We start from the raw sequence: 24624 nt of genomic DNA on the forward strand, positions 1-24624 counted from the left end.
TCGGCGTATTGTTTGAATCCCTTTTCCGGGTAGTGAACGAGGATAACCTTTCTGTCTTTTCACCGAAAATCACCAATTTGTTAACCAGTTATCAAGCACAAATGTCACCACCCATGGAGTTGCTTGACTGGGCACCCCCGCGCCGTAGTGACGATACCCTTTATGTTTAATACTAAAACACGTTTTTAGGTTACAATAGTAGGATCCAAAGTAAAAATATGTATTATGTTCAATTTTTGTAGTGGATATTTAGAAACAAAAAATAATTATAATTAGGTAAGTACCTATGTTTGATACTTATATGATTTTTTATTTTCGTTTAATTATCGAAACTATTTTAAAGGTAATGTATTTTGTTGTAATAATAATTACTACCCACACGTACAACTGTAACAATACAAGTAAACCGTGTTTAAAAAATATGTAAATTTTATTAACTAAAGTACAAGTACAAGAAACTAGAAGAAGCGCAAAAAATATTTACGGCGTTTCTTACTCTGTGTCTGTATACAAAATATTCACTTTTCATTTAATATTTAAGTATCTATTGTCTTATTTACTTTGTAATATTGTTATTTGCAACAATTTTGTAATTGTGTCACTTATATTAGACAACGCATCTGCTTAACTGGAGTGAGGCATGTTAACATGGCCTAACGGGCTCCAACAATGCTTCCAATGCGGTTTGCACAGATAAACTTCCAATTATTCCAGAAAACATGCATACCGTAATCGCCCGTCTGACCACACATTAACGCTCATATTCGCTCACAGACCATCCTTGAATAATCATTCATGTAAATGGCATGCCTCGGAACCGACATTACATAGTTTACCCTCAATACGGGAGCAAGTTGGGATGAATGGATTAACCAAATCCTGCATTGTTAATGTTTTAAAATTTATATTTCGAAGTCACTCTATATCAATATTAACTAAAATAAATGTATATATTTTTTCAATGGATGAGAATATTGATTTACAAAGTTGTATAAAATAAAACTGAATATTAATGTACCTAATTAGTTACGCAAGGGATTGAAGTTTTTTATCATAGATTATTATCATTCATACCTACAACCACGTGAACACGCTTAAATGGTAGTAAAAAATGTATTTTATTACGTTGTTATAATGCCGATAAAAATCAACCAGTCGCTGTCTATACGTGGAGCACGATGGACTTCGCTAACAAAGTAGTCATAATTACTGGCGCTAGCTCCGGCATTGGCGCAGCTGCCGCTCTCTCATTTGCAAAGCAATCCGCGAAACTTGTCCTGGTAGGACGAAACGAAACCAATTTAAATCAGACTGCATCAAAATGCGAACAATTTAAAAACATAAAACCATTAATTGTTAAAGCCGATATAACCGTCGACGATGACGTGAAAAATATTATCAACCAAACTATTCAACAATTTGGCTGCATAGATGTCCTCGTAAATAACGCCGGAGTTGGAATACACGGGAGCATCCTAGAAGGCGTGGAGCTATACGATAAAGCCATGAACATAAATGTGCGAGCTACCTATCTTATGACCAGTCTCGCCGCACCCTATCTCATCAAATCGAAAGGGAATATAGTGAACGTTTCGAGTATAGCTGCGCTTAAACCTATCAAGGATTTCAACTTCTTGCCTTATTGTGTCTCTAAAGCTGCACTTGATCAGTTTACTAAATGCGTTGCGTTGGAGCTCGCTTCAAAAGGAGTTCGGGTGAATTCTGTAAATCCTGGTTGCACGAGAACTAAGTTTATAGAGACAGCTGGCTTTCCAGTTAATGATGAAGCGTTGGATAGACGTGCTACGGAGTTTCCTCTCGGCAAAATAGTGGAAAGTGACGAGGTTGCTGACCTGATTCTTTATCTGGCCAGCGATCGCGCGCGCAGTATCACCGGTTCTATTTACATTATAGATAATGGTGAATTGCTAGTGTGATATTATTTGAGTTTATTACCCCTTCACATGACAGTGATTTATAACGGACAGTGTGTAATTTGGAAAATTATTTGAAAGCCATGGTGTTTTTACGTTCAATAAAATAAATGTTTTGAGTAGATTAGTGTTTACCTGTACCTACTCGTGAAGGTGTGTTATCATTATATTATAGATAATATTAATTATATAATTTAGTGATTATTGAAGATACCGCAATGAAGTGATAAATATAAATAGACTAATCTTGACAAGACATAGACGTAAAATCATAGTTAAAATATATTTTATATATCTTTATGGTTAGGTTGATTAATGTTCAAATGTCTTAAGGAAAATGTTAAATATCATATTATTATTTAAGAGATAAAAAATAAATAATCATCATTCATATAATAAATCTATCAAACCGATTAAAATTCTCATGAATATTAATTAGGCATTATCCAAATTACGTTACATTTTTTAAGTTACTCGTTCTTACATCCTAATAAAATTTCCGCTTCGTCATTATGACGTAGATAAAATAAGAATAATAATAGATCCAATATGTAAGACGTATGTTATTTTCAATTTGTTCTAAGATCCGAGCACCAAGTGCCACGTACCATGTAATAACTTTCTTTTCCCGAGTAATTCCTAATGGTAAACAGAATGTATGAGTATAAGAAAGGACATAGGTCGGACATAAACAGGCCAAGAACACTATAAGCTTTGCTAATACAGCTCGTATTTTCAAAGCCATTAGTCTTGATTTTCCGTAACGAAATAGGGCATGGAGCGCAAAGCAAAACGTATGGACGCAAATGAGCAAAATATACTACGTGCCCAAGAATATTGAAACAGACGAGGCTATAAGTTTATTCTCACATGTTTATGTTTATATGTAAGCTGTGTTCGCTTCAAATTTAAGTTAGAAACTTTTAGATGAAAATAGTGAGAAGATTTATGAGATATCAAGGCAATACTTTATCGTAAGTTAGTCTTTGAATTTTACAATCTCGTGTGAAAATTCACTCGATAACTAAAACAAACCGCTCAAACTCGTTTTGGATACAAGACAGGATCATTTATAATAATTGTTATTGCTATTTTAAGAGTCCATTAAATATGATAAATCAATATCAAGTTTGGTATATTTGTAGTCGTGTTGGACTCCTTTATGAATTATATGATCAGCGTTTTCTCTATTATATTACAAAAAGAAGGTACGTCTTTACAGTTTTATTTGTCTTATCTAATATTCCGGCAAATTGCTCTACCTCCAAACGTTTAAATAATAATTTTATATAAAAAAAATATTAGGTACTATACTTGAAGACGGTAGTCGGTTTACAGAACAAAGACAAACGACAAAATGTAACGATGTAGACACATGCAAACTAATTAAATAAGGCTTATTCTTTAATTAACTATTCACTGCCAGCTGTTGGCTTAGATCCAAAGTGCTGCTACTAAGAATCCACCTCTATCGCGGAATTAAGATATTAACATGCAAATTGTCATAGAATTCTCAAATATTATTACATGATAGTTCCTAGTGTAATAGCTAGGCTAGAATCAGATGGGCACAATGATATGAACTAATGTGTAATGTACTTTGATGCGCTCAAATATTAAGGAATAATGGGTAATCATTTAATATGTTAAAAGACTCTCAAACGTATGTGATGTATGTTTTTTTTCATGACAGTACGTAGCAGACATGCCTCATAAAATTTAAGTTTCAGTCATAACAAACAACATTTTTCAGTTTTCAATATTGTTGAACAAAAAAAGGGATTAAATACAAATAATTTGTACCGTCTTATATAATAATATTACCTATGTATTATGTATCACTTAGAATGTATCATTAAAAGAATTTTGCTGAGTTATTGTCAGCTCTCTGAAATATAATATTAGGTTACAAATTGGGAAATAAATCTCTACTATTTTCATACATTTATTTTTTTATTTTATTCTAGTTATGTTATTTCATAATACCCATAAATTCATATCTTTATTTTAACAGGAATGATTTAGATAGGGAGGCGAGGTAGCTAAATGGCGTAATTAAACGGCGCCGTCGAGACTTATCAAAATCGATAGATAAAATAATTTCGAAAAGAAAAGCTTCTATGGTAAAAATCATTTTAGCGGTGGGTTTGGCGTGTACGGATTTTCAAAAATGTAAAAAAAAATAGTTACTTGGGCATTCTCGAGCGCGTCAGATATTCATACTACGTATGCCCCAAGTGCCTCTGATAACAACGGTATACTAATCTGCCGGTTTGCGTGGTGGGGCTAGGCATATTAATTCGTCAAAAATGCACAAAAAAAAAATTTACTCGAGCGCGTCAGATTTTCGGAAGGGGTGTTAAGTAGACCCCAAGGAAGCTCCCCTTAAAAAAACTGACGATTTCGGCGTGACGATAAGTTACGATGAATTTTTGAAAATGCAGAAAAAAAAAGTCCTTTTGAAATACTCGAGCGCGTCAGATTTTCATAGGGGAGGTTTATCTCGGTCTCCTGAAAGCATATTTTCTTAATCTGACAAAAATGTTGGTGGGTTCTCTTAATCTGACCGAAAAAGGTTTGAGAGTTTCTTTTTTTTAATCATCGTTATTTCATATCAATTTTTCTTAACACCCTCAGTTTTCGAGATATACTCAAAAAACCGGGAGTTTGAGTTTTTATGATGCTTCAAGTCAAAAAGTTTTAACTTTGGACAAAAATGTAAAGAGACCTTTTTTGTGTAAAATAAAATTACCTTTTTTGTTTATTCAAACTTTTTTTTTTGTAAAATGTATCGTTCGCGACTTATATACTGCAACGCGTTTTTCGGAAGACGAAATGGCTCCTCCAGACTTCCGGTCACGCGGAAACCGGCAGATTTTGTATTTTTAGTAAGTTTTAGATTATATTCTTCAAAATAAAAATAAAAACAATCGCGCTCGAGAATGCCGGATTAACGTTTTTTTTTTACAAGTTAGCGACCCTATAACTTGGCGGCGTCAAGGACTTATCGTCAGATTAGTTAAATTTAGTCTTAAAACACTAAAATCAACCCCCAATATCTTAATCTGACGCGCTCGAGTATTTCAGACTATCGATTTTTTTTTACTAATCTGATCGTCTATCCTGGGCGCGCGTCACTACTTAAAGAGCTAAATAGTTAACAAGGTTGTTCTATTAGGTCTAAGGTATCTCTCATATCTTAAACTGCCACGCTCGAGTATTGCAGAAAATTCCCCTCTTCGCCTCCCTATCTAATTGTGCCGTGTTTTTCCGCATAATGTACAAGATTGACAGGACGTACGATTTGGCTTTATTCCAAAAATAATATATTTGCTGTCTACGGAAGTCGGCTGGGAGAGAATAATAGTTACATAATAATGTATGGAGCGAGTTTTTGGGAGAGCTTTTTATATGCCCACATCTTTAAGTATGGGTACATATTTAGATATATTATGTAATTAGTTAATTTTATCGAAGTAGAACAAGATTGTATGGGGCTTTTAGTATATTATAAGCAATTTTATCATAGTAGATATACATAAACAGGCAATGAGGAAAATATATTGAATATTTATTTTTTGACTAGAAATATGTAGAGATGGTATTGTGTGTAACTTGTAACATTTGTTGAGCCAGTGCATTATTTAAAAAATTTATAGCCTGGTTTGATCAAGAACCGTTATAATAATATGCACCTTTCTTATAGGTATGCGTTTTTTACTTTCTAAGTCACATTTTCTTGATAAACTTAATGTGAAAATTATTTAAAAGAGCCGGTACTGAATGTGCCAGTTACGGCACACTGTTAATGATAGTAAATCGTGCCTAAGTACACTTTAACCGCATTTTAAAAGTGGCCGGTGTAAAACTTCTTCTACCTAGGCATTATCTTTGTCACGGAACACCTAGAAATGCAGTAAACTTTTAAAATTTCTATAAATAGCATAATGTTTTGAATAAGGTGTCAATCGGCTGTGATAATCCTGTAAAGGCTTACTTACAGATATGTTTACCAAGTTATTTTATATTGTATCATCATCAGCCCATATACGTTCATCACTGCTCACGGGCCTCCTATGAGGGTATTATGGATTTTGGATATAATAAAAATTGGAAATAGAGCCTATTTAAAGTAATATACTACATATTTAAAATGAATATACTAGATATCTCAAATCGGCTATTCTTATAAGGTGTGGTGAGATCAGATGACATTGGAAAGACTGTATGGTAATAATTGAATAACCTTAAAAACAGATTATGGTTGTATAACGTCTTGTTTACATCATTATTAAAAATATTAAAAAAAACTTTATTAAGAATTTTTACGATTAACAACGTGAAACACACATTACTCACACGATATCATATACCTACTCTTTTGTTTATGGTTATTATTAATTTACGACAACTGAGCAACCACAGTCTATTTATAATTTTAAATATTTATAGGTTGTTTGAAAAAAAATATATAAAAAAAATTGCAAACGAATATAGTTGTTTAAAATATCTTAACACATAACAAGGTAAATAACATTGTTTACGCGTTTCGAGGGGGGACCGGGTTCGAACGTGCGAGCCGCGGGCCTCGGGGGATTTGTGACGCTCAGATTTTTCAATTTTTATTTGCGCTTGTAAGTGCCGATGCCGACACAGCATTTGTTGGGAAGCGATGAAGACTTTTATTGTTCTCGCTATTGTTTGCGTTGGCTGGTGACCGAGGAACTATGTGCGAACTATCAATAGAACGCAATTTAATAGCGTTTGAATGATATAGATAAGGTATATTAATTGTAAGTTTTGCGGTATATTTCTATAGCTTCTGATTCTCACTAAATTAATAGATTTTAAGATCATTTTAGAAATATAATTAAAAAATTATATATTTTATATATCTCCATTGTTTACATATTTTTTTTATATTTCATCAAATATTCGCCTCAATGAAATATTATTATAAGACCATCATTATCCTAATTCATCAACCTAATTACTGTTTACACAAATTAAGATAATATCAAAGTAGAGTCAAGAGCAAAATGAAAAATTAATTCTAAAAGCGGCTTAAATCTCAAATGTGTATCGTTTTCGAAGCTAAATTGCGGATAAACCAATTACCTAGATTACCTAGGTACTAGCTTAGCACGTACGCCTCATTTAGACGCTGCGAGCTATCCTTATAACGAGCTCCTAGGATCTAGTCTACATCTAGATTATCTTTGTACATGTTTTCTGTTTTAAAATCTTCGCAATTAATGTTCGCGTTTAATTAAATTCTTACGATTATTTACTGTAATTGCTTTGAGTGTTTGTTAGCTTCTGATAATTTAATGTTGATTGACTGACTCGTAATTTATATGCAAATTATGTTTTTTACTTCATCATTCATGGTTAGTTTATTTTTGTTTCAAGGATATATAATAAAGCGATAATTCACTCAATCAATTTATAAGAAAGGAATTAATTTAAAAAAGAACGAACACAAAAACTCAACTTCAAATAAAAATGTGAAAATATATTATTTTAATGATATTAAAAAAATCTTCCATTATAAGGCACCAAACATCCGGCATCAGTATTTTTTTTATATCGAATGATGGCATACCTATGGCTTTTTTACAGTAAAAGAGAGAAGCTCAGTATTTTTTATATCAAAATTTTGAGACAATTTAATTTTACGAGCATTTCTATATACACTCAATTTTCGTAAAATTCATAAAGTCAGATAAGAAAGTACTTTAATTTGTTTCTGTAGGTAATGACTAATATCATTAGCTGTTAGCAATAAAAGTCAAACAGGAGCTCTTATTATACTTAAATTAATCCCAGGGTACGAATTTTCTTTGTAATATTCATTTCTATTATCTCCTGTCAGACCAAAATAAAAAATATTACACAATTTCCAAGAATATTAAAGTTTAGACTTTAGTATAAGTTCCTTTGAAAAATGCTTAAATGAAAAATATCAAGGGTACGCTTTTTAAAGGTTATTTTGCATCGTGACAGTTCATATTGTAGGCTTTTACGGTATTAAAATATTTGTTCATGTAATTTTCATTAGCAAAATGTCACGTTAAGGGCGGCCGTACACGGACCGCTCGAGCAGTTAACGGCTGAGCGCCGTACACGGACGGCTCGAGCGGTCGGCGTCAACTGCTCGAGCCGTCGGTTGTTGACCGCTCGAGCCGTCGCTATCAACCGCTCGAGCGGTTGATTTTTTTGACTAGTCAAGTCATTGATTTTCAGGGGAGGAGCGAGCCGTCGACGGCTCTAGCGCAGTCAACGGCTCGAGCAGTCAGTGTATGCCTCACGACCGCTCGCAAGCCGTCAACGGCACGGTGGAATTTCGTCATGCAGTTGACGGCTTGAAGCGGTCGCGACGGCTCGAGCCGTCACGTGTACGGCGGTGAATGAATGCCTATAGTTCACCGCGCGGTCGCGGCTTCAAGCGGTCGGTCTCAACTGCTTGAAGCGGTCCGTGTACGGCCGCCCTAAGGTTTATAGAAAATAAGATTTTATTTTTCCAGGTAAAATTTATTTAAAAATTATATTTACAAATTCGTTTAGCAACCAACGTGCCAACGGCCAACGTTTTTGAACTAATGTGTTATAGAGATCTTGGTAACAATTCATAATTGGATGTTTAGTTTCAAATTCGTATTTAATAAATAACAATGTATATTTTATATTATTATTTAGGTCAAAAGATAACATGTCGTTTTGATATTTACGAAAGATCCCAATTATTATTGTATTCGTCTGTAACTACAAAATCTAAATAATAGTCCTTGTTTTATTGTACAACAATAGCAACAATATTTTATTGTAACAATAAGCTAAACAATATTTTGCTATTAAATAATATGATACAGTATATAGTTCTGTAATAAAATAATAAAGGTACAATACAGAAAATAACATCAAAAGGTTTCACAAACACTGATCTATACGATAAAAAAACGCTCGAGTCTCTAAAGCAATCGAGTATATCGCACATTCTCAATCTCAGCATCTGATCAAAGATCAATGAAAAAGTGTTGAAAAATCCGCAAGCAAACTGTCAAGAGACGATCGACAATAATTAGTTGGAGTGTAGAGTGCGGAGGAAGCTTAAGATTGATAGCTGAGGCACAAAGGTCTGTAGGTGATAAATTGCCCAATATTAGGTCATGATTTTGGGGCGGGAATTTGCCTATCAGTTCTTTTGATGAATTCGATTTCTTGTGCGAGAGATGTACGTAAATCAATCAAAGCTTATGCTTTTTTAGTTTTAATACTTGCAAATCTAATTACATTTATTTAAAAGATGGAAATCAAATCAAGATGGCATTTCTATACACATCGAATAATATTACTCAGCAGAAGATTAATGTGCTATCATGGATTAATTACTTTGAACCTAAATATTACGAACATTTATCAATATATACGATTCGTAATTTAATCAAAACAGGAAAGCGCTAAGATAAATGCTGATGAACTCTACTTTAGAGTATTCTGATAACGTGACAGTACTGATAAACATCCAGTAAACTAATACATTCAAATGTCTTGAATTTGCATGTGAGAATTGATCGAACGTGCAACAATTTAGCTCGGCCCGTTTATGTAAAATAGCTCTTTATAGAGATAAATTACGGTTCAGATTCGACTTTCACAAAGATATGGAGCACGTAGTTGGGTTATTATGCAAATGGGACCCACGGAAGTACCACGACGTTACCTAGTTCCCATTACTTGAGAAGCAAATTATGATAAATGAAACACAGCAATACTTGAGTATTCGTGTGTCGTATTTATATCTCTTTTCTCTGATATTTTGTTTTCAAACACTGTTAATAATTTTACACTAGCTCACGCAGGGTCTTAACCTTTACATTGAAATAAAAACAAAATGTTACCATATGATAATACTGCAATTAAAGAAACGTTAAAAGTTTTGCATCAAAAGCTATAAAAATTTACGTAGGTAACTCGTAATCAACAACAACTTTAATGGTAACCACTTGAACTGACACAATTTCGATACTTTTGCACGTCCTCTTTGAGTTAGAGCAAATTGCTGGACTGAAAAATGCTTACGCAATCAGGCAATTACGAAGGATGGAAAAACAAAAGTGTAGCAACGAGCATCAGATGGAATAGCGTAGTTACCGTCTAAAACTCTATTAACTCGGCACAAGGCAGTTCGTTTAGTACAAACAGGGTCTAAAATTTCGGCATTGCAGTGACATAGTTTGTGTTTCATCAAGCCCTGAAAGCCTCGGACGGGCCTATTCAAGAGGGTAATGCAAACAACTGCCGGCTACGTGGACTAACGATATTCTAATTTTCTCCGATACCTAGCTTAGTAAACGATTTATTTTCATATGAAATTCTTGAAGACATCTCTCGAGACCGCCTCTTTGACTCAGCTTAAAGTAAAGTTTAATATCAAAGGCCACAGGTGTAAGATCAATATTGTAATTTCCAATAAAACAATACAAAGAAAATGATTGCAATCGGAATGGGTGAATGAAACTTCTTTCTTGAGAATAAAAACTAAACACTACTTAGAAGCTCTTCGCGTTGATTAAAAAGCTATCATTAAAATGAACGCTTCACTTAAAAGATATAGTTTTCTTTAAAAGTCAATCATACAACAAGGGAGTTAATTTTCCTTAATTTTTTTACTTAAAAGACAGATTGACACAAAACCAAACCTTTTAAAAATATACCTAAAATACAAGACTATTTTAATTATTAATATCTATGTATACTCACAAGTACAAGCACGAAATTCGGTAAAATGTCGCTCGCTAAATGTTGGAGCGATTTTTCTTGATTCCGACTAATTGGATTGATGGAACGGCCCTCGCAAATCTATCAGGCAAAGATAATGAACGAGCAGCTGAAATGAACTTTTGTCAGATGGGGAACTATTTTTCGCGAATACACGGCGATGTTATTTGATCATAACCACTTCATTCAGAGTTGGGACGTTTCATTTTCTGGATATGTGCGAATTTTGTTACGGCTTTTAGCGTACCAAATACGTTAATACTAATTACTGTTGATGGTACTTTTTGGAATTGAGTTATGAGTATATGGAGTTATTAATATTGCTAGAGATAAAGTTTTGTTGTTATATATTATACGACTTTAATAATTTGATTCAATTGGATAAAACAAATAATTTATTCGTATTCCAGCTATGTAGATGTAAATATCAAATCTCCATAATCATTGCTCTCGTATTCTTCGTAGACATCTCGCTATAATAAAAAATAAATAATTACACGCAGCGTTCTCACAATATAATATCACTGACGAAACAACTTATATGAACACGTCAAGATATACTTAGAAGATAAAGGTCAAGAGAATGGCTAGAGAATAAAAAACAAGGAACGCATATTATAATGTAAGTGTCTTTTTCGGTAAAATAAGATTTCCCTATTCTGTGTGCATTTTGCGTAATGCCTCACCATCCAACTAACATAATAAATGAGGGTTCCACGCCAAAACCGAAAGAAATGGTGTGTACTCAAACCGACACGAAAAAATACTCCACGACTATCATTAATTTTCATTTCCTTCTATGTCCAAGGATTGCAGCCTCGAAAGTGAGAGAACTACGTTAAGGCGATCACTTTATTAGAGGAACAGAATAAATAGCTCGTGGGAACTTTATTTACATACAAGATTGAATACTCGAATGCTTCCCTGCTAGGTGGAATTTCAAATTAGAATCTAATGCGACTACCGGTGGAAATGCTTTAATCTTATTTCTTTTTCTCACCAAGTATTTTTGAAAGGGGACTTTTTAAAATTATAATTGAATCTTATTATTAGAAGTAGAACAACTTGAATTCAATAATAATGTAATGATAGAACAATGTTTGTTTTAATAAAGGGAATCTCTTATCTGATCTTTTCTTTCAATTGCATCTCTAATTATATCTAAACATGCGCAGATATATTATGTACTTATAGAAAAAAATTAAGCAATTGTAATTTAAATCTTAATCCATTGTCATAGAGTCAATAATAGAGCGGCCATTACTTTCTTTGTCTGCATACAGATCACCACAAGTTTGGGATGTATGCAGCACTACATATACCATTCAATGAACATATAGACGTATAAACAACAATCTATCAAAGGTATTATCATGGTACAAACCGGAATAACAACGTCTATTGTTGTCACAGTAAATCCTACGATATTACATCGGCCACAATTGTATAATTAGTCTATGTTTGAAATGTAAACTATGCGTATATTACAAATGCCCACGAGCTATCGTCTCTAATATTGTTATATAAATATTGGGCAAGAACAGGTTAACACTGTGTTGAAGATAATATATAGGCTTAATCACATTCGAATTGTAATCGTATTTGTGGGCAAATGTATGTACAGTGTATATGTTAAAGTAAATTAGATTTGATTAAGTAAATACAATTTGATAAAGCCGTGTTAGAAAACTGTAATGATGCAAGACCGTCATTGCATTATTACAAATGCATGTAAGTTAAGATGACTACCAATAAACATTTTATTATCAATTTAGTCTTTTTAAAAGACATGAATTTGTTTTCGTTAATTATTTCTGTAAGATAAATTTTCTGTATAATACATATTATGATGTACTTCCAAATTTCCATTTTATATGTTGTGAAATGTCATTAATGTATTTAAAGACTAGTGTGATCAAGAAGTGTGATGCTTGAATATAATAGATGACATTAATTAAGATATCAAACCCGAAAAATAACTTCATAATATGAAAAAAATACTCCACAATAATAATACCAGAAAATGAAACTAAGTCTCCAAGGAAATAAAGTCAAGTTTTGTATTGTCGCCATATTCGTACAAAGAAATAAAAGCCGAACGAATCGCGAAGGTACTCAATTTATCAGCAAGAGGCCTTTAAGAAGATCCAGGCAATCGCTCTCCACATTTATCCACATTTTTTTATGTGAACTAATTAGTCGAATGAAGAAAAGTGCTAGTAATTAACTGTAATGATTAATTGACACGGTGGCGTTGTGACAAAGCTGTTTTATAGTAGTGTTTGTGTTTGTGTATGAAAATGTTCCTGTTATTTGTTAGTATATCGTTTGAATATGTTTCTCAAACGCGTTAAAAATAAGGGAAGATCTTAGAATAAAGGGAACAAGACCATCTCGTATTGATACCTATATATTGGTGGGCTTCTATCACCACTTTATGTTAATTTTTTTTTAATAAGTAAACTACGGTCTTATTTTCACATTAAAACTGTAACATACCTATTATTGTGCAGTAAATGCAATAAGGCGTTTTTAATAATATCTATAAAGCCTGTAAACTTTTGAATAGTGTAATTCTTTTTTTCCTATAAATTCAATTAACACTCAAACAAAATTAAGTGCATTAACTATAAAATCGTATAATACTTATTATAATTGCCATTGCACGAATAATACCCATAAATATCCCAACTATTTGCATCTCTTTTGATAATAAAATGAAACTGCGCAATTTTCAATGGCTTTATAATTCGCGGGACATTAAATAAGTTCAATGACCTAAATTCAATAATGAGCGGGATAAGATTAATTACAGTACAGAAAGCCTGTTAATTAAGAGAGATAATGACCAATATCAATTAGTAACACGTAAATGCAGAAAGAAAATACGTTTATATATTATCTGTTTTAAACGTCAGAATAAAAATTAAGTAGTAAATATATTTTAGGACTTATTATAACATCGTTGATAGATGTTTTTACTTGTAGATAGACCATGTTAATCATCGTCCAAATTGTCCGTAGGCTAAGTTACGGACAATTTGGACGCGTAAGTAAATAAAAACATGTACAATAGATACCTCAATAAAATACCAGTAGGTATATATAATTTTATATAAATTTCTCCTTTGATTTAATATACATACTTACATTATAGGTACTTAATTATTTGCAAGCTTATTTAAAATCTTCCTGCAGGTTTTCACACAAACACAAATTTTTGACCTGTCTTGTAACAAAAAAGAAAATAAGTTTTAGGTAGAACCTCGGTTATGACCAAAACATCAGTCGTATTCCAAGCTCATCATATTACGTAAAATAAATCTATTTTACTATTTTATTTCTGCAAAAAGTTTCAAAGGATTAAATTCGCTATTTACTCGTTCATTATTATTTAACGTGATGTTTCGAACCACATCATTCATCATCATCAAGTGTCTGCCGTGACCACGCACTCTGTAAAGTGTTACAGAGTGCGTGGTCACGGCAGACACTTTTAAGCTCAAAATGTTCGCATAAAAACGAATGTTACAACGACGATAATAATTAAACATATTATTATTTAAAATACGCCACTGGGCTCATAATCCTAGCACTAAATCAAACTAAAAATGTTCAAATAAGGTAATAATTAAGTTAAAGAAAGATGATTATTACTGCCTGCAAAAAAGCTTATGTACGCGAAAAAACAAATTATATAAGCGGCCGGCTACGGAAATAACAGCAAAAATAAATAATGTGAGTAATTAATTATCTTGATTCATTTTGTTGTAGAAGCGAGGATAATAATTACTACATTGATATTATTATAAAGACGTAATGTTTGTGTATTGTGACTTATAAAGTAAGAGGTAATATTTGTATCTACTGAACCTATTTTAACAATTCTTTTTCCAAAAGCAAACCACGGTATCTGTGAGTGTCATAATATGTTATAATATTTTATTTTGTTTTTCAGGACGACTGGTTAGTATATATGTAACACCATTGTGGTACATCGGTAAGGCTCGAGCAAACATTAAAAGTCGAATACTTAACAATCGTTCCATCCAGTAAAAATCAATTCAAGTACGTCATTTATTCGAACATTTAAAGAGTATTTATTCCACGGGGAATTCAAATAAGCTTTACAATTAGCCGTTTGTCGAGCTGAACGATCAATAATAATGAGGGCTTAATAAAAATCGTGATTGGATACGTCGACCAACAATCGGATTAAAACACGTGTGCAAAATTGCAACATCAAGAGTTTCGGGGAATAAATTGTGTTCAATCGCTCCTTTTGCTTTGCTGTTTTAATTGCATGCCTTCAGTGTGTGGAAATTTCGTAAATAGACTTGTAAATTAAGAATTTAATTAAGCTTTAAAGGAATAACAATGGCTGTGCAGATTTTATTTTTGAAAGGAGACTTATTTTATTTTATTTATTTAGGTCATCCAACATCAGTCACAACGATACTTAGAGCTAGGGTACTTATTATAAGACTTATTACAAGTTTATATTGTTGCCTGATTCTTGAACTACTTATATATAATGATATGTGGAGGGCTGTGTTTTAATTGAAATTCAGGTAGATAAAGTAATTTGATGTAAGTTAAAAACCGATCTCGGAAAAGCTAGGCTAAAAAATCATCATACCAACACAAAATTACCATGTGCAATGCAATTACACACAAAACTTATAACTAACATTAAAACATAAAATAAACCGTAGCGTAGTTTTAATTTAATTCAAAACATGTCATTTGCGAGTGAAGAGCGTCGCATCAAAACACCCATTAGATCTAGATTGCTCATCGAAAATTAAAAAAGCACTACATGTTTAATTACATATTAATGGCACACAAGTGCTTGTAATGTCTCGTACATTAGCGACCATTATGCATATTACTAACGCTTAATATTATGCATATTGTGCCATGTGCTCTAACGTATGGGCTCATTTTAAACACTACTTAAACATCTAGTATTTATGGTACGTGAAATTGGAATAAGAATTATTTATATTGAAATCATAATATTGCACTTAACTATAATCACACTATAATTCACCAGTGTAGAGTTATGTTTTAAAATATAATATTATTAATACTCAACAGTTAAGACTCATTTAAAAAAAAAAAAATATCTAGCAGGTTTCGCCTTCCTGGGCAAGAACTCTCAAAGGAGCTTTCATCATCCATGTATCATGGTCTAGTGCTGTTAATATTAGTTCATTCCGCCATCTTTTCTTTGACCTTTTCATACCTAATTAACAAAACATTCAATTGAATATATTTTCTTTAATTTACGTATACAATGCTGGTGCCGCACACCATTTATTCAGATGTTCTTTTTACTGTTCAATGTGTTGGTTATTTACCAAACTTCAGTATTATTCTGTTTGGTTTGCCAAATACTAACTAACTGGCATAAGAGTTAATGCCATTTTTCAAAATTACTTAATTCATTTTTATATGTAGAGAGACTATCGCAATATAAGCCTCGTAAATTTTGGTATGTCTAAATTTCATATCTGCGCGTGTTTCCACATAGTAGTTTAATTAACACACACATTTTTCATGAAAATATATTTCATAAAATGTAAAAACGAATATTACAATATATCTATTAAAAACAAACGAAACATTCCAATGAAAATACACATCCGTATGAAAACTCATTTCGTATTCCGAATTTGTAACCCAACAACATAGAACAAAAATTCAAAACATAAATTAAAACGACATAATAATGTATGGGTCTCGCTCTGTTTGGATTTTTCTTATTCGTTGTGAAATTGGAGAAAATTTGTTTTATTATTAGCGCATTACTCGTTCATCAGTACAATTTGTGGGGTCGAAAGGTTTTTATTTAGTTGTGAGAGCACAATACATTCGTTACTACCTATTCGCTCTCAACTGTCTAACATTTCAAGGCACTTGATTGAGCATCCTCGCAGATTGAGACCGTACTTGTTAGAAAGTTTATTGTAACATTTTTACAACATTACATGTGGATCCACTTTGCATTTATATTTGGTTCGGAAACAAACGGGCGGGATAACAACAAAGTTGCGACAGTTGAGCCTGATAAACATTTTATGAGAACTGTTAATGGAAATGTTTGGGTTTATTTGTTTAAAATATTACGCTTTGTTTTATGAAATTTGATACATTTTCTAGAGATTCCAGTTTATAAAAATGGAAGTGGAATTCTAATGGAATTCGAACAACAAAAATAAAATTTAAATTAAAGTTCTCAGGAGAGCCAAAAATAGAACGAAAAATACAAACTTTTATTTAATAGATATTTTCTTTGTCATTTCCCATTCAAATCTAGTATATTTTTATTGAGCAATAGATTTAAATGGAGCAATTAAACACAATCAATTGTACCGAAGAGTTTAGCGCCGTTCAAGTTGTGTATAAAAGTTTGAAAGTTTTACTCGAAAAATTTTAAAGGCAATTATTTTAAAATTTTTGTTTGTCATCATTAGAAATGTATCTAAAACTTCATTCAAAATCGTCATTTATTAATATATTATGATTAAATAAGTTATTTTACTAGAGACTTACTCCACGGTGGTATATAAAGAAATAAAGCGGTGCATGGCAAAATATTGAACTGTATAACTAACTATTTGTTATAAATTTTCAGTCAGTCATTATTTTACTAATTATTTTTTCATTCTTTTCTTTCCTACATCATCATATAGACGTTAAAAGTGTAAGCGACGACATAATAGATTACAATTAACCTTTCTAAATACTTGAGCCATATTATCGTCTAAACTTTAAAGGTCTTGAATTGAATCACGACTCCATTTTTGGAGTTACACGTGTAGATCCAATGTAAAATACATTTGTATCCTGATAGAAGCAGTGTTGTAAAAGATTGATGGAACTATCTGAAACGAGATCGGAGGCTCTATAGTGCCATTCGTTGCTAGCAGTAGCTAGTTAAAATGTAACGTGATGCCTTATACTAAAATGTTCGCATTTGGTAACGCTCAAGTATTCGGTTACGTGACGGATATTATCATACGTGGTATCTATTTTGTGGAAACTGTATATATAATACGATGGTATCATATTTGGCTATAGTAAGAACTGTAGCTGAGAATACTTGGAGTAGGTATACTTTGAAGAATTGTACTGATCGATGATTTACATGTTTAGGAATTATAGTGCTTCTTACAATGTGTATTTTAAAGTCATAATGAATAGAAACACTGGTTCATACTTTATTGGAAATGTATAGATAATATTGTAGAGATGTTTTTCTTTTTTCTTTATAATGAACAATATTATTGTCCACGAAAGTGAGTTCATATATTTTTTTCTCTATAGATAAACAATAAATTTTCTCGTTATGAAACTTATATTATATGAAACAAACGGACACGGTCTTAAATGATAACATACGTTTTACAAATAACTACTTTCGTAGATCAAACATAAGCTATTAATATACTTTGATTATCTTCGGGGGTCAATTATACAGTAAATGACATAGGTAATTGAATGGGGCGGGTGATTCGGTTTGGGTTTGGGGCACAGATCACCTGTTACAGGTGCTTTACATACATTTGGCAGAAACTTGCGAAGTTGTAATTAACATGCTCAGTGAGGCTATTAAACTTAATTAGAGATAAAATTGTGGCAAATGGGAAAGAATGGGGTGGAATTCGTAATTGTCATTAAAAATTAATTATTCTAAAATTAAAACTTTATTGTTTTGTTTTTTTTTTGCATAAGTTACGGTATAAGAATTTTTTAAACGCTTTTTATTTTACATTACATATTAGAATTACTGGTTAGATAATAGAAACAGAAACATATTATTTATCTTTCTGTAAATACCCTATGATATATAAAAGAGCTAGATACGTTACCCGCTCTCTATTTTGGCAAGAAAAAACTCAGGTAAGTGCCCGAGTTTCACTTAGTCACGCACCATTCAGCGTCGTGGCTGGACGTTCTTTTTGTATTTTAATCGGCAGTTGTTATTACGAAGTACATGAGTGAGACATGTATTATGTCTCGTGCGTGAGAGTGAAAGAGAGAACAACTGTATTGGTGATAATGCGTTAGTAAGTAGGTATGTATTAATTACGCTGTTTTTTAGTGCAATGATGTTGGCGTATGCCGCGTCTACTAGTATAATAGGTCATTGTAAATACCTATATATTATAAAGCTTTATTATGAAATGTTTTTACTCATTTTATAATGAGTCATAAATACATATTCGTAATTGATATTAAAGATAAACGAATGCGCCCCTGTTTTAAATGAGGGTGTAGATATTTAAATTTTATTTGTAATTAAAAAATAATTGGATGAAATGTATAACATTAAGAAACTCGATACATACCTATGAAGAGCCGCACGGTTTGTTAAAAATTGTGTCAAATTAGAATGAAAAACAAAAATGGATTTAGGATTCAATATTATTCATCATTAAAAATATGATAGGTATAGCAAGGCAACGTCGATCATATAATATTATGTTTGTTTATCAATTGTAATAATACAAAGAATTTTCATTATAGTCGATTCGGAAACTCTTGTTTATTCAATAAAACTACAGAAATAAAAAAATATAATGTATTCCTAGTTATTCTTAGCAATCTAAATTAACATAACAACTATCTATTGTTAATGAAGATTGTGGAACAGATTCTCAATTGTTTTTATTTATAATAATAGCTTAATGACACAATACAATCAATACAATAATTGGAATATGCGTGCTTAGATCAACAGAATGGGCGCACCTGTGTAGAGAGGCCTGTAATAATAACAGGTTTCCAATTAAATACTAGTGACAGCTTTCCTAGAAATACTACACCAATTTAAACGAAATATCTTTCGCAAAGATTTATTTTCAAAACAATTAGCGGACTATACAATAACAATCTCGTTACGCAAATAAATCAATTATAATATTGAAGGATCTTTTTGTTTTTTCTCCAAACGTTTATCCAATTTGATATTCGAAACGTGAAGTATTTGTTAGTGATGTAAGGAGTGTTTTGTTTTTGGGCCATTGTGCTGATTATTTCGGAATGGAAAAAATAGGCTTGGTAGTTGGAACATTTTCTTACAATTTTCTTAGATGATTCGTTTTTTAATCCCTCTTAAAATATAGGTATAACAATTACTATAATATAAAAATGAATAACATAAATCGCAATATATAATACCTATTTACATGTTATTTGATAAAATAACTGATTTCGGGATATTTGAAAAACATTTCCTTATAATTTTTGTGTTTAATGCGTACTTAGTCAATCAATTATGAAAATAAGCGAATTTAGGAACAATTACAAAACTTGTCGTCAATAGGAATTCTTTGATGATTTAAAGCCACTTCAAAAAGAAGGCTTGTTCAACTTTTGAGTTTGAAAGCAGGGAACACAGCCGTACAAAAGTACAAAAGGTTTAATGAACACACCGTTTTCACTACGTCTTTACGGAAATATGAAGCAATAAACACCCCATAAGCACTATTATATTGTGTCGATAGAACTCGAAGTGTTTAGGTACGTTCGAACCTAGCAGTAGATTGTGAAGATTTGCGAAGTCTGTGTAGCATAAACGATGGAGAGCTACAACTAGAAAAGCTAGGAGTACCGAATAGGGAATAAGAACCCACACTCGTGGCACAAAGGGGATTTTACAGAATCCCTCTTTGCCTTTCGTTGTAGCTGCAAAATTGGCATGAATGGAAATGGGCAAGATTTCTGTTTGAAAACGCAGGCCTCGAACAAGCGAAATCATTCTTTATAAATTCATTTTGGTATTTTCAATGTTTGACGTTTCGTCTGTATTTGTTAAGGACGGTCAAGGTCAAGGAGGTTTTACCTAAGGTGAAGTGCCTTCGTAATAATGTATCTTCGGTTTCAAATTACACGATCTTTTGTCCGAAATCGCTGAACGGAAGAGTGAAAATACAAAACGTAAAAATCGGCCTAATACCGAAATTTGCAGCGACGTACAGACTAATCCACTGGCGCCATCCAAATTTCTGAATAGCGCGACTACACAAAAAGGTCTAGCAGTCTGTCCTTCGTGTTTTTCTTTTTCCTATGGTTGTATTCTGCGTACTAAGTACTCATAACTTCAGACGATAGGCAGAACAATGGGAGCGAAGTCCTTTTAATTATACAGCGTTTTATGGCCCGGATATTTTTCAAATCTATTTCAGTTAAGTTTGATGAAGTTACAGTACTTTCTTAACTGTTTGATTGACGATATATAATATCGTCTATTATAAAATTATTTATTCGTCTCCATTATTTATCTAGGAATAGGAAACTGCTGTGATAAATTCATGATCCCAAAATGTTTGCCTATGTGATAAATATGTAGGTACTATAAAAGGTGTAAAAATCATTGCAAGAAAAACAAGTAAGTAAGTAATTTATTGCGATGGATGTAGCATAAGAACGGAGCATCATAATGAAGAAAAAGAAATAGAAGTTTCCTTTGAAATATTTTATTCTCGTTCATTTTGTTGGCTCATTTCATTTTCTATTTAAAATCATCTAATTCTATATTCTTTGATCGTTTTCATAGAAGCATTATTATTTGAAATTTTTCCAATATGAATAGAAATTCAAGAAGTTTTAATTAAAATTAATTTACACCATTTTTATGAAATTGAATTTCCAAGTAAGTATAGCCATGAATTAAGTATAATGCTCATAAAATTAATTAAAAAATAAATTTCTACGGATGCATCTGGTGTGTATTAACTGGCAAACAATGGACTTCCCACAGTCGGAAGTTAAAGACAAAAAACGCAACAAAGTTAGATTAAATCAATGTAAAATGTGCAGCGGAGTGTAGATGGAAATTTTAGCAACAACGCAGGTTCGAGTTTGAAGCGCACACAAATTTAATTACGAAATAACAGGGACGAGTTGAGCGGCCACTGGCTGCCGTGTTTCATTAGTTATTTTAACTGGCAGAGAACTTTATTATGCTATCGCTTAGATTATAATTTACTTTCGCTAACTGTCAATACCAAGAACTTAAATCACTCTGCGATTTTTTAATTTACTTTTTTGTTTGAAGCTTTTTATGTTAAAGATTTCATCTATGCAGTTAAATGAATAGAGTTTATGTGAAACATATTTCTTTTATATGACTTATCAAATATGCATATGGTATTCAAACACCACTAATAGTTACGTTAACTCTTTTAATTAAACATGAAGCGAAACAGCCAAGGCGTTCGCAGCACATTCGTATTCACTGTTCAATGTTTATGTACACCCATAAGTCTAAAGTCTAAACATGTTTACATGGCGGTCATTAATTTAAATAATTACGTTCTATTTAAAAGCACTTCCAGTTTAATACCCACTTTCTAACTCCCATTAGTTAAAACTGAAAAGCTAACACCCACTTAGCTTTCAGAGGGAAACTGAGATGAACTAGCGTTCTATTATTGGACTACACTAATTCTCTATATTATATATTAAGCCATTAGTAACAAACTTAGTAATTAGACGTCGCTTTTGATCGGGTAAATAGCACTCGGTTAGCAAAGAAACGGCTGTATAATGAGCGGTAAGGCAAAAAGGTCTAAGCATCAATGAATAGACTAGAGGACCTTGTTAGAATCGCTCTAGATGCCTTTAATGCCCAGTTAAGCCTTGAATGTATTTGCGTTTTTAATTAATGGATATACGCTTGACATAGTGACTTAGATGAGTCCGTGTAATAATAGTTGCTAACAGTGATAGAGCCTTTTATTATAATTATGGTGAGCGAGACCATTAAATTGCTGTAAAGAAAAGGGAAAACAATTAATTTATAATATTTATATAAATGCACTTTAATACCTTCGTAGCTTTTGTATTATAATTAATTGTGTTGTTTTGTATTTTTCCCACTGATAAGGCGTTACAAAAAATAACAATATATTATAGACACGTGGCGGACATATTTATGAGATTATTCGTTATTTTGTGCTTAATTATAATCCGTGCAATTATAACTACATAACATAAAAAAGTTGTCAATTATTGATTTATGAGTACAATATATTATATTTAATTTTGAATTCTGTGACGATTTTAAAATAATGCATTATACGTGTTTCTTATACCTTCCAGGTAATGAATGTGTTTTTTCATTTCATTATTAATGAAAAATTTACAGGCGTAGTGCAGAGAAATATTGCATAACTAGTTTTCGCCCGCGACTCCGTCCGCGCGGATGTCGGTCTTCGCGTGGATGGTTTATTTCTCCATTTTGAGTAAGTCTGACAATATCTTATAAATATCTATTGGACCCAAATACGGCTGGGTATAATAATACGCAAAGTGTGTTCGCGGTTCTACAGAACAACGTCTATGGATATAACTGAAAAATTAAGATTAATTTTTTTTCTACGTATTTTTCCAGCATAAAAAGTATCCTATTTTACGCCCAGGATAATCTAATATATAAAAATCAATGCCACTTTTCGTTGTAATTCCATAACTCGAGAACGGCTGAACCGATTTCGATAATTCTTTTTTTATTATATTCCTTGAAGTACGAGGATGGTTCTTATGTAGAGAAAACGTTAATATGTACCACGGGCGAAGCCGGGGCGGACCGCTAGTAAGGTATAATAATTATACCAAGTTTCATCGAAATCGAACTGTTAGTTTTCACGTGATGTCTTCACATACAGACAGACAGACAGACAGACAAACATTTTTTTAATCACATATTTGGGTTTGGTATCGATCCAGTAACACCCCCTGCTATTTATTTTTTCAATATTTTCAATGTACAGAATTGACCCTTCTACAGATTTATTATATGTATAGATTATTATAATTGCTGCTTTGGATAATAAAAGAAAAAAGAAACAAAAAATAAAAGCAAATTGAATTGAATTTTATAAAACTTTCATATTGGTAAAATTTAATATGTAACTTGGTTACCATCATTTACATCAAGTATCATTATTTTTATAACAATATGACCGTAAAAATGAAAATAAACGTATGTGAATGTGTTACGATGTTGCGGTATGAAGCTAAAGTAATATCTGAAGTGATAGTATAGTAAGCCCTTTATCTAACAGCTGTAATACTCAGACTCGGAGTAAAACAGGTTGATATGTTTTAATTTAATTTCTTAGATATAAATATAAGAAGATGATAAAACTGAATGAGATGAAAGATTAATTTTGAAAATGTTTATTTTTTTGTTATAGTTTTGAATTAAAAAAAATCTTCTTATAATATGATCAATACGTAAGAGCAATTATTTCAACATACAATTTTTAAACATTTAATCACCCACAAAGGTAGGAATAAAATCTTGAAAAGCCAGAAATGATATTTAATTACTTATCATCCAATATACAATAATTCCAGTTTCATTAGGTATAATTAAATATCACATTAAAAGCTTAATTATTTATAACAAATTTTTGAAGTGCATTATCGGGGTTGGAAAAAAATTTAGTATAACATTTTTTCGTTACGCGTGACATTTTTCCGTTACGCGCCATCTTTTTCTTATTCCTACCACGCGTGTTTGTAAAGTTGCATATAATACTAAATTATTTTTTGAGAATTAAGGTCATAAAGAAGTTTCACTTCTTATTTTACATTACCAGAAGCGGGTGTATTATTTAATCACAAAGATTTTCATATAACTTGCAGTATAATAAGGGTAACCAAGTATGTATGTAACGTCTAAGACGCTTGGAAAATTCTCCAAGGGACGAAGTTTAATTTGGTTTTGTAAAATGCTTTACATTTCAGGTACAGTTTAATTTACTTTAAATAGCAGACGAATTAGTTTTAACCACTTGTATAAAGCTAGTTTACGTAAGTTTGATACGGATACCGAAAGTTGTGTGGTTGCTAAAATATTTTAAACCAAGTGAGTTGACATTGAGAAATC

General features: G+C 31.9%; 1 protein-coding gene across 1 annotated transcript; it reads left to right on the forward strand.

Annotated features, from left to right (window-relative positions):
• Positions 1-1144: 1144 nt before the first annotated feature.
• LOC123697396 (uncharacterized oxidoreductase SERP2049-like) lies at positions 1145-3876 on the forward strand. Its single transcript, XM_045643892.1, has one exon. It carries the CDS (start codon positions 1179-1181, stop codon positions 1935-1937), a length of 759 nt encoding a protein of 252 aa, XP_045499848.1. The 5' UTR covers positions 1145-1178; the 3' UTR covers positions 1938-3876.
• The last annotated feature ends 20748 nt before the right edge of the window (positions 3877-24624 follow it).

This window comes from Colias croceus, chromosome 14 (assembly GCF_905220415.1).
Source record: "Colias croceus chromosome 14, ilColCroc2.1".
Lineage (NCBI taxonomy): Eukaryota > Metazoa > Arthropoda > Insecta > Lepidoptera > Pieridae > Colias > Colias croceus.

Bases quoted from the DNA above. Each gene is read 5' to 3' on its own strand.
- LOC123697396 (XM_045643892.1), top strand. From the start codon at position 1,179: ATGGACTTCGCTAACAAAGTAGTCATAATTACTGGCGCTAGCTCCGGC.